This window comes from Oncorhynchus tshawytscha, linkage group LG10 (genome assembly GCF_018296145.1).
Source record: "Oncorhynchus tshawytscha isolate Ot180627B linkage group LG10, Otsh_v2.0, whole genome shotgun sequence".
Classification (NCBI taxonomy): Eukaryota; Metazoa; Chordata; class Actinopteri; order Salmoniformes; family Salmonidae; genus Oncorhynchus; species Oncorhynchus tshawytscha.
In genome coordinates, this window is record NC_056438.1 from 34385367 (window position 1) to 34397908 (window position 12542).

Here is a 12542-nt window from a genome sequence, read left to right on the forward strand (position 1 = left end):
CCTCAGGTCTCCATGGAGCTAGATAAATCTGCTTTTAGTTTTAATGCTGGAACAAAATTCAAAATTAATTTCATCTTGATGTTCTAGTGCCATTCGGGCAATTTAAAGAAATGATTGGGAACTTCTTTGTGGAGGAATGTAACAGTTTTCCTGGGTGATTTGTGATGTTTTATTTGTGCTACCCATGACTGTATTTTTGCATTTTATTGTAAAAGAGACCTAGGTCTCAATATGTTTTCCCTGTTAAAATAAACGCAAATAATAATAATAAATACAGAAATCAGGTACACTCTCTCTATATGTACATATATATAAAGTATCTAATGGGAATCCGGAATAATACAAATGGCACACATACACAATCCATGTCTCAATTGTCTCAAGGCTTAAAAATCCTTCTTTAACCTTTCTCCTTTTCATTAATCTCCACTGATTGAACGGATCATAGCTTTCACCTGGATACACCATGTCAGTCTGTCATGCAAAGAAAAGGTGTTCCTAATGTTTTGTACACGCAGTGTTTATATCTTCTTTTTTTTATTCTTTTTTAAAATTTTTACAAATTTTTTAATTTTTCTCATTACAGAGTATTTTAATCCCACTTTGTAACATAACAAAATGTGGAAAAAGTCAAGCGGTGTGAATACTTTCTGAAGGCACTGTAGTTAGACACAATAATACAATTGTCAATATCAGCATGTGAAGTAGCTAATTGGCTGTAGAATTGCCTAAACAAGCTGCATCAATATAGGGATCTACAATATCACTATGTTCAACCTGGAGATCGATGTGCCTTGACTGAAGAGGCAGACAAATGGCAGACATATGGTGGACCCTCTTTTAAATTACATATTTCTCAAGGTAGGAATATCGCAAAAATATGATCAATGCCTCTTTCGAGAGAAGACAACCTCCCGTGTCATGACATCGGCCAAGATTTAAATTTGACATGTATGATAGACATTTTTGCATTCTAAAAGTCTTAATCCTATTAACTTCCAGTGTAGTGAGAGCGGCTTTATTGCAATGCCATGTCATACTGGCCTGCTTGAACGGCAATAGCTCAGATACACACATGAAAACATGAAATTACCCCGGGAATCGGTAGAACATCACTCAGAGAAGCACAAAAGCAACATAACATTCAAAATGGGTGAATCTTTCCTTTAAGCTGGAGACCATCGTGTTTCTGACCTGTAAAGCTTCTTGGATGTTCCCGTTGTAATCAATGATTTCAGTGGCTCCTTGGTCACCTTTCTGCCCAGGGGGTCCCTGCGTGTGTTTAACATTTAGATGTTAATTAAAATCCAAGTTCAATATAATTAAACACCAATAAAATATTTTAAAAGCATAGTTTCCTCAAAACAAACTTTAGTATTTAGTTAATTTGACCACCATTAATACAATCCCCAAAACTATTTGCATGTCAAAAAACAGATCATCACAGTTTTGAAGGTGCTCTATTTGGAGATTTTTTTTATTTTTAGGATTGTATTATATTTTGTTCATATGTGACTTATTTGAACAAAATACAAAACATATTGTTTTGAGTGAACTATCCCTTTAAGTTAGAAATTTGGCTGCTCTGAACCCCCAAAAAAAAACAAGGAAATTCACATGAGCAACACGAAGCCTAAATTCATGCACTACCAACATTTTCCAGTACACAGCTTTTACCTACTACAGTAGCTGTATTATGCTTTTGACAATAGGCCTATATAGTTATCAGGTGCCTGCCTAATTACTGTATTTTCTTTAGGATAATACCAGTATGCATCTTAGGTTGACAGAGGTAATAATTTAATATCAAAAGGATTATTTTAATGTATTTGATCTCCTCAACTTAATGAAATTCATCTCAGAGGATTTGCGTGGTGGAGTTTAGCATTATATTTCCCCACAGTTTGTTTATTTTCATTGCATAGTTCAAACAAGTTTGTGCCCATGGATTTAAGTCTGCAGTAATAGAAACAGATGACAAATCATCTTTTGGTACTCTTTATCGAAACATTGACACCTCTGATAGTTAAATCAGTCAGAGCAGGATATTGGTATAGTATATAATGTAATACAAGTACAATATCAATAGTGCCACTAGTGCAACACTCCCCTCTGGTGGATACTAGGCTTTTAGTACCAAGTTTCATTGACGATGCACAAAGGGGAAGAGCAACTCAAAAAGTGCATTGTTCATTGTTTTTGTATACAAAGTTGTGTGTAATAGAAATGTTCTCAATATGACATATGAGGATGAACAATGTCCTCTAGTGTTTATTGAGTATTCAGTGCCCTACTAGTAACAAGTGCAACAAGTGCAACTTTACTGATATATTATGTTGTTGTTTTTTTATATTCTGTTGAGTGCACTCACCCATGGTCCCATAGAGCCCAGGTCTCCCTTGTCTCCTGTTTCTCCCTGAGTTAGTAAGAAAAGGCTGTAAGATGTAGGAACATGCATGGAGTACAGTAATTTATCACAAACAGACCTACAGTGGCTTAAAACAGAGTAGAATAATACATAATCCATTTGCTGACAATGCCATTTGTTTTATTTTCCCCATGAACATTTACTCATTGGGAATGTGCAGTGTGCGCTTTGATTCCTCAATATATCAGTGTTGGCTAATCATCATCAGCCATAGTGGAACTGTAGATATGTCATAAAAAATACAAATAATCAGGTATCATGCACTGACCTTTGAACCTCTAGGGCCTGGGTTCCCTGCCTCTCCTGGCCCCCCCTGCAGGAGAGGTAGACAGACAAGGAGCATCAGGAGAGTAGTAAGTCACCACATGACTCCTCAGTATGAGCAAACACTTTTGATTATAAGACAGGGCCATACTACAAATAGGCATTTGTATGACTAAGCATTTTACATGCTCTGACTTAAAACATTTTCCAGTCCACATAAGAGAGGAATATCATATTAAACCAAATGTGGCACGGAAGGGTACCATACTTGTATTGTTGATGAATTGTTTTATGTTTGCTTCATCAAATCTAACGGCATTTTGGCATAATAAGAAATCCAATCAAAATGTGTTTCTTTGAACTCCAGTCCCTGCAAATGGAGGGTTTAAGCTTGTGACTCTACACATTTTGGATGAATTTTCTATTTAATTGTTTCAGATTATGTTTCAGATTATTTTGTGCTAACCTACCCTGTTATTGTAATGGTGAGAGGTTAACATGTCTTGGGGGTAGTCATTGCATGCTGTGAATATAGGACCAAATACTACTAATACACATACAGTAAAATGGTGGGCCAATGGTGGAACTGTAGTCCCAACACCTAAAATGGTGGGACTTTGTTCAAAAAGTGCTGTAATTTCTAAATGGTTCAACCTCAAAGTATAATTTCAATTCGAAAGTGCTGGAGTACAGAATCAAAACAACAAAAAATGCGTCACTGTCCCAAAACCTCAGGTGCTCACTGTATAAAACTGCACAGACTGCACTGCCCCTTTAAGCTAATATTCTGAATGCATACAAAGCAGAATATGTTACTTGATCAATGTGTAATACAAGGAAGGCCTCTACCGTTGATCAAAGTTTGTAAAAACCTTAATTTACTGAACCTTTCTAGTTTATCAGAACCTTCGTAGTCTTCTGTGAAGTCAAGGCTTGCTTCACCTTGCATGTTTGGAAACATAAAAGCCACTAGAGAGCATCAAATGCTGTACCAATGATCGAAAAGGTAGAGCTTAGAATGTTAGATAAAGAACATGCACTTGCTTGAATCTCTTGCTCAAATCACATCACTGAATGGTCTCTCTCTCTCGTGTCCCAGGCCAGCCCCCCCAACACTGACCTTTTGACCGGCCTGTCCAGGCTCGCCCCGCTCTCCCTTGCCTGGTGGGCCAAGTTCCCCTCGCTCGCCCTATAGACAGAAGAGAAGAAAGACACTTTCAGGGACTGGGGCCTGGAGGACTCTCTCTCTGACCCTTTTACCCATGGATGGAATGCCCATCTCATAATTAGATGAATGCACTTGTCTGAGAGGTCAACCAAACTGGAGGGTTGGCCAATCTTCAGGTTTCAGGATTCCATGTGTAAAAATGTATGTTGAGTCAAGCAACATACTGTATCTCCTACTACAGTGGTTCCCAACATTTTTCGGTTACTGTACCACCAACTGAATTAAAGTAACTAACTTTGGCCTTCCGGATAGCCTGAATGCAACTATTTCTCATTTGCCTGAACGAGAGCCTGTCAGCCTGAGTATGCATGTGCCGAGCCTTTCGCCAAATGAAATTCTTGGGGTGGAGTAACTCTGCAAGATCACGGTTGCATGGGCTGTAGTCCGTGGGAAAAAAAACAATCATGGGGTTGATTTGTCCTGGTTTCCATTCGTGCCATTGAGTAGGTTTTAACATTCAGTCTCTCTAGCATGGGTATAGGCCTGGTCAATGACACTCATATCATACCCACATTGCACGAACCTGGCGCACATATCATTAGCTTTGCGCTCAAAATCTATTTCAGTAGTACAATTAAGCCAGAGTAAGTGCCTCAAATTAGTCCTTTTGGAAGTTTTTCTTGGTAAGGCCTTTTGTTAGGTCTCCTAAAGTTTACTAAGTTATAAATGACCATGACAATGACAGTGATAGATGTGATTGTCATTTTATTTACCTTGTCACAGCATTCTCAGATAACCCTCTTTTAACAACCCACACTCACCCATCTGTTTGTGTTAGCCATCCACTCACACTACTGTATATGCAAGGCATACATGGTTTATGACCCATATTTGACTGTTATTGATCAAATTGAAACGTACCTTGGTTCCCGGTAGTCCTGGGAGCCCTGGTTCTCCCTGAGGTCCTAGGAATCCAGGCTCACCCTGTAATCAGGAAGGATATAAGAGATGTGTCATAAAATAGCTAATTTACTGTTATTATTTTTTATTTCAACAAAGAAGATTTTGTAAAGGGTTGAGTAAATGAGGTACACAGGTACTCATGGGCGCACACACACACATGCACTCCTCTCGGAATTCAATTCAAGGGCAGTCTAAGCAAGCCCTAACTTAAGTGTATTTAGCTTAACTGTATATACTGTACAGTTGAAGTCGGAAGTTTACATAATGGAGTAATTAAAACTTGTTTTTCAACCATTCCACACATTTTTTGTTAACAAACTATAGCTTTGGCAAGTCGGATAGGACATCTACTTTGTGCATGACACAAGTCATTTTTCAAACAATTGTTTACAGACAGATTATTTCACTTATAATTCACAGTATTACAATTCCAGTGGGTCAGAAGTTTACATACACTAAGTTGACTGTGCCTTTAAACAGCTTGGACAATTCCAGAAAATGATGTCATATCATTAGAAGCTTCTGATAGGCTAATTGATATCATTTGAGTCAATTGGAGGTGTACCTGTGGATGTATTTCAAGGCCTACCTTCAAACTCAGTACCTCTTTGCTTGACATCATGGGAAAATAAAAATAAATCAGCCAAGACCTCAGAAAAATAATTGTAGTCTTCCACAAGTCTGGTTCATCCTTGGGAGCAATTTCCAAACGCCTGAAGGTACAACATTCATCTGTACAAACAATAGTACGCAAGAATAAACACCATGGGACCATGCATACTGCTCAGGAAGGAGATGTGTTCTGTCTCCTAGAGATGAACATACTTTGGTGTGAAAAGTGCAAATCAATCCCAGAACAACAGCAAAGGACCTTGTGAAGATGCTGGAGGAAACAGGTACAAAATTATGTATTTGTATTTGGCTAAGGTGTATGTAAACTTCTGACTTCAACTGTAAGTAACATATTAACATATATCCCATCAAAATCCGTCAGTTAAAAGCTATAGATATCAGCCCATGATGGGCTGTGTCTCAATCCACCGCATCCATGACAAGCAGACTTGTCAGTCTTCTGCATCTGAAGTGGAATGTGGCTGAACTACATCGGTGTTTGTCAGACCATGAGACATCTTCTCACAAAAACGTCTCTAGCGTCTGAATGGTTTGTTCTACAAACTATTATGACCACTCTGGAAAGGGGGAGATTCTCACTCTCCGTTTAGCTCTAGTCTGAAGGTAACTAGTTTGAAAGGTAACTCATATAAACGAATGAAAGTATGGAGGTTCTGTAGTTTTGTACCAACAAAAATAAGGGGTTAAATATGTGTCCAAAAAAATGAAAATATTTCCTGAACTTTCTTATCTCCTGCAGTGAGGAAAAAAAGTATTTGATCCCCTGCTGATTTTGCCCACTGACAAAGAAATGTTGGGGTGGCAGGGTAGCCTAGTGGTTAGAGCGTTGAACTAGTAACCGGAAGGTTGCAAGTTCAAACCCCCGAGCTGACAAGGTACAAATCTGTCGTTCTGCCCCTGAACAGGCAGTTAACCCACTGTTCCTAGGCCGTCATTGAAAATAAGAATTTGTTCTTAACTGACTTGGCTGGTCAAATAAAGGTAAAATAAAAATTGATCAGTCTAAAATTTTAATGGTAGGTTTATTTGAACAGTGAGGGACAGAATAACAACAAAACAATCCAGAAAAACGCATGTCAAATTGATTTGCATTTTAATGAGGGAAATAAGTATTTGACCCCCTCTCAATCAGAAAGATTTCTGGCTCCCAGGTGTCTTTTTATACAGGTAACGAGCTGAGATTAGGAGCATACTCTTGAAGCAAGTGCTCCTAATCTCAGTTTGTTACCTGTATAAAAGACACCTGTCCACAGAAGCAATCAATCAATCAGATTCCAAACTCTCCACCATGGCCAAGACCAAAGAGCTATCCAATGATGTCAGGGACAAGATTGTAGACCTACACAAGGCTGGAATGGGCTATAAGACCATCGCCAAGCAGCTTGGTGAGAAGGTGACAACAGTTGGTGCGATTATTCACAAATGGAAGAAACACAGAAGAACTGTCAATCTCCCTCGGCCTGGGGCTCCATGAAAGAGCTCACCTCGTAGAGTTGCAATGATCATGAGAACGGTGAGGAATCAGCCCAGAACTACACTGGAGGATCTTGTCAATGATCTCAAGGCAGCTGGGACCATAGTCACCAAGAAAAAAATTGGTAACACACTACGCCGTGAAGGACTGAAATCCTGCAGAGCCCGCAAGGTCCCCCTGCTCAAGAAAGCACATATACATGCCCGTCTGAAGTTTGCCAATGAACATCTCAATGATTCAGAGGACAACTGGGTGAAACTGTTGTGGTCAGATGAGACCAAAATGGAGCTCTTTGGCATCAACTCAACTCGCTGTGTTTGGAGGAGGAGGAATGCTGCCTATGGCCCCAAGAATACTAAACCCACCGTCAAACATGGAGGTGGAAAGATTATGCTTTGGGGGTGTTTTTCTGCTAAGGGGACAGGACAACTTCACCGCATCAAAGGGACGATGGAAGGGGCCATGTACCGTCAAATCTTGGGTGAGAACCTCCTTCCCTTAGCCAGGGCATTGAAAATGGGTCATGGATGGGTATTCCAGCATGACAATGACCCAAAACACATGGCCAATGCAACAAAGGAGTGGCTCAAGAAGAAGCACATTAAGGTCCTGGAATGGCTTAGCTAGTCTCCAATCCCATAGAAAATCTGTGGAGGGAGCTGAAGGTTCGAGTTGCCAATCGTCAGCCTCAAAACCTTAATGACGTGGAGAAGATCTGCAAAGAGGAATGGGACAAAATCCTTCCTGAGATGTGTGCAAACCTGGTGCCCAACTACAAGAAACGTCTGACCTCTGTGATTTCCAACAAGGGTTTTGCCACTAAGTACTAAGTCATGTTTTGCAGAAGGGTCAAATACTTATTTCCCTCATTAAAATGCCAATTAATTTATAACATAATTTATGACGTGTTTTTCTGGATTTTTTTTGTTGTTATTCTGTCTCTCACTGTTCAAATAAGCCTCCCATTAAAATTATAGACTGATCACTTCTTTGTCAGTGGGCAAACGTACAAAATCAGCAGGGGATCAAATACTTTGTTCCCTCACTGTATATATAGGACAGACTTCAAAACATTATTTCTTATGATTTTTTTTACTGTCTTTTTTGCCATTGATGAATGTGACCCACCGTGCTTGTTAAGTTCAACCAATACCATACCTTAGAGAAGTTGTATATTTTTAAGTTGTAGGAGAACATTTGATTATTACATTAGTAAACTCAGCAAAAAAAGGACCCTGTTTTTCAAAGATGATTTGTAAAAATCCAAATAAAATCCAAATATCTTCATTGTAATGAGTTTAAACACTGTTTCCCATACTAGTTCAATGAACCGTAAACAATTAACGAACATGCACCTGTGGAACGGTCATTAAGACACTAACATCTTACAAACGGTAGGCAATTAAGGTCACAGTTATGAAAACTTAAGGATATTAAAGAGGCCTTTCTACTGACTCTGAAAAACACCAAAAGAAAGATGCCTAGGGTCCCTGCTCAACGTACCGTAGGCATGCTGCAAGGAGGCATGAGGACTGCAGATGTGACCAGGGCAATACATTGCAATGTCCGTACTGTGAGATACCTAAGACCGCGCTACAGGGAGACAGGACAGACAGCTGATCCTCCTCACGGTGGCAGACCACGTGTAACATCACCTGCACAGGATCGGTACATCCGAACATCACTCTTGCGGGACAGGTACATGATGGCAACAACAATTGCCCGAGTTACACCAGGAATGCACAATCCCTCCATCAGTGCTCAAACTGTCCGCAATAGGCTGAGAGAGGCTAGACTGAGGGCTTGTAGGCCTGTTGTAAGGCAGGTCGGTCACCGGCAACAACTATGGGCACAAACCCACCGTCGCTGGACAAGACAGGACTAGCAAAAAGTGCTCTTCACTGACGAGTCACTGTTTTGTCTCACCAGGTGTGATGGTCGGATTTGCATTTATCGTTGAAGAAATGAGCGTTACACAGGGACCTGTTGGCTCGGAGGGTGAGGGCTAGGGCTATTCCACCCTCCCCACTTGCAGGTGCCTTGGTGGAAGAGTGGGGTAACATCTCACAGCAAGAACGGGCAAATCTGGTGCAGTCCGTGAGGAGGAGATGCACTGCAATACTTAATGCAGCTGGTGGCCACACCAGATACTGACTGTTACATTTGATTTTGACACATTATTCCATTTCTGTTAGTCACATGTCTGTGGAACTTGTTAAGTTTATGTCTCAGTTGTTGAAGCTTGTGTAAATATTTGTATGAACATAAGTTAAGTTTGATGAAAATAAATGCAGTTGACAGTGAGAGGACTTTTTTTTTGCTGAGTTTATAACATTGTTAGGTTCCACAAGCATTCAGCCCTTTAAAAAAAAAGTAAAACCAGGGTTATATAAAGTGGAAAGGATTTTTACAAGGCCAACAGGTTACAAGCATACCAAAGTGGTACAAGCAAACAAACCAAAACAGCAACAAACATTATCACACACCTGTTTTAGCATTCCTTGCATTCACACGTTTTAGCTCAGTAATACAATCATTTGTTCTGAGTGTACAATGCTGTGAATTGTGTTCATCATGGCAGATTTCAGCATTGAGTATACTGTATCTAAACCTGTGTTTGTTTCAAGGCATTAACCCCCCCTCCCACACACTTTTTTTCTCTCTAATTTTGTGATATCCAATTGCGATCTTGTCTCATTGCTGCAACTCCCCAACGGGCTCGGCAGAGGCGAAGGTCGAGTCATGCGTCCTCCGCAACATGACCCACCAAACCACACTTCTTAACAACTGCCCGCCTTACCCGGAAGCTAGCTGCACCAATGTTTCGGAGGAAACACCGTTCAACTGACGACCCGAAGTCAGCCTACAGGCACCCAGCCCGCGAAAAGGAGTCGCTAGAGCGTGATGAGCCAAGTAAAGCCCCCCGGCCAAACCCACCGCTAACACGGTTGACGCCGGGTCAATTGTGCGCCGCCCTATGGGACTCCCGGTCATGGCCGGTTGTGACACAGCCTGGGATAGAACCCAGGTCTGTAGTGATGCCTCAAGCACAGCGATGCAGTGCCTTAGACTGCTGCACTGAAGTGAATATTAAGTACTCTTTTGCCCAACATATCGTCATTATAATCCTTGAATAATTCATTACAGATACTCTTTCAAATGATGTGTGACTGAACTAAGTGAAATGTCGGTGACTAATCATTTAGTGGTATGCCTGATTGCAGCAATGCCAGGGTTGTATTTATCAATCAGCACTGCTTTTCAGCTGGCCAACACATCAATTACAAATCTGATCGTACTGTATGTTCCATTCTAATTTTAGCAATAATTTCCATTTCACCCTTGACCACTGAATCATGAACAATGACAAATCTGTATAGGCTTAGATTTACACCACTTTGTCCCCTTACTTGTACCTCATGTTGGAGCCCACAGCATCCAACTGCGATGTGCTGCATATAATTTATCTAAATGTATGACCTAGCTGAATGTTAGTAGGTGGGAAGTCAAGGGAAAAGGGAAGACAGGGAATTCTTAGGGATGAGGACAACAGAATGTACCTTAATCCCGGGAAGTCCAGGCAGCCCTGGAAGTCCTGGCTCTCCCTACACAGGAAAAATGTGACGTTATAGCCGAGTTGAGCCTCTGTCCTGGGGCCTTCAACAGCAGTCTCTACCCTCTCTATCATTGGGTCCCAAACAGCTCTCCAGTGAGCTGGGCCCTGATGAAGATTACAACTTGCACTTGAGTTGTGTACCAGTATTACATGCAATCATCATTAGTTAGGGCCACTGTGGTGCTGTTTATGTTGACTAATAAAGTTAAGAGGTCTATAAAGGCTTCAAAAGGATGTAATTCAGTACGTTTTGATTGTTTTCTACTGAGATTTTCAATGTCATTCCCAAGTGAAGAATTCTGAACTTGCATACAATGCAGAAAATGATGGAAACTCAATTGGGTTTGAGTGAACTATGTAAATTGCACATAAATTATTATGTGAATAATTGAATGCTCTATTTAAGACTTACATTTATGGTATATGAGAATATATATTTTGCACTGCTCACAATGATCAAGCGCAATAGCATTCAGAACTCAGCGAGAGGCCTGTAAATTACAATTGAGTCTCCTGAAAGCATTATAATTGTAATGAATAAAAGTCGCTCATCTGGAAATCCTACTTCACAAGCTCCACTGACTATCACCCAAATGAATTATTTAATCGAGACCAACAGTTCCCTAATAGGCAACTGGAAGAGAAATTAAACTTTGTAAGAAAGCGTATTAAAGGAAATAGAACAACTGTGAGCTGCCATAAAACCTTCATAAAAATCTGACTGTGTAGGGAAGGACATTTTGCAGCACAGCAGGAAAGGGCTGTTTGAGAGGATAAAGAAAAATGGGGTGTGGCTCTCGGGAGTAAATGGTGTAATTCAATGGGATTCTGATGCAGTCTTGACAGCAGCTCTGGCTGTGCCTAGCAAATGGTTATGTCGTTGCAAGAAAAGAGAGGTCAGACAAAAGTATGGGGCTTGCTTTTTGTCAGGATCATGTGCTTTACTCTGTCCTTTCAGAAGTGTGTTTTATTAGCATAGTAGGCTGTCCCAGGTGGATGGTTTCACTTGATTTAGAAATGGTAAATCTGATTGCGTGCGGTGGATGACCGCTCAGCCAGGTTTGTCAGCAGAACTGAACAGGTCATGGGGCCAAGGGACTGCACATTTCCAAATCAAGTGTCAATTCCTTCCATCAGAGACACTGCTGGGAAAATCCAACACACTCCTGAATGTGCTATCTGAAAATCCACTATCTGCAATTGATGGAATATACCAGTCTCTGTATCAAAACCCATACTTCTAAATTGAATGCCATGTTATGGGAAATGTGCAGTATATAGCAGTATATAGCTTACCAGCTATATGTCTAGAACAGGGATGGGCAACTTAGATTTTTGGTGCAGGCGTTAATCCTGGTGATTTTAAAAGCTAATGGTGTAGTTATGTTTTATCACATTCTAATATCAATCTGAGAAATGTAACAAGTATTCCTCTCGTGAGGATTTTGAAACACGGGAAACATGCCATGAGATTTTAGTGCAGGCTAGTTTTACCTTTGATCCCCCACGTCCTGACTCTCCTGGTTCACCCTGTAATACAAATCAAATCAAATGTTATTTGTCACATACACATGGTTAGTTAATGCGAGTGTAGCGAAATGCTTGTGCTTCTAGTTACGACAATGCAGAAATATCCAACGAGTAGGAGAGTAGGAGGGCAGAAGGAGGGCTCACTTTTAACCATTGAGGTAAGCAATAACGATGAATTAAATTATTTACTTGGTTCTTACCTAAATATGCCTTTTGGGTAGTGAAATTCTATTTTAAAGGAAGATTTTCACCCTATTAATTGAGGATTGGACCCATTTTTTTTTTCCTTCCAATTTTCGCCTAAATTGACATACCCAAATCTAACTGCCTGTAGCTCAGGACTTGAAGCTAGGATATGCATATTCTTGATACCATTTGAAAGGAAACACTTTGAAGTTTGTGGAAATGTGAAATGAATTATAGGACAATATAACACATTAGATCTGGAAAAAGATAATACAAAGAA

The 12542-nt window shown here is 40.3% G+C and overlaps 1 protein-coding gene across 9 annotated transcripts in view; it reads right to left on the reverse strand.

Annotated features, from left to right (window-relative positions):
* The window catches only part of LOC112260125 (collagen alpha-1(XXV) chain), a 337796-nt gene that overhangs the window by 25617 nt on the left and 299637 nt on the right, over positions 1-12542 (reverse strand). For all 9 annotated transcript variants that reach the window (XM_042328516.1, XM_042328517.1, XM_024434986.2 and 6 more), the window contains 7 exons: positions 12041-12076; positions 10491-10535; positions 4782-4844; positions 3813-3881; positions 2697-2741; positions 2372-2416; positions 1195-1272 (listed from right to left, as the gene is read on the reverse strand). In XM_042328516.1, the coding sequence (XP_042184450.1) occupies positions 1195-1272; positions 2372-2416; positions 2697-2741; positions 3813-3881; positions 4782-4844; positions 10491-10535; positions 12041-12076 (381 nt within the window). The remainder of the gene's footprint in view (positions 1-1194; positions 1273-2371; positions 2417-2696; positions 2742-3812; positions 3882-4781; positions 4845-10490; positions 10536-12040; positions 12077-12542) is intronic.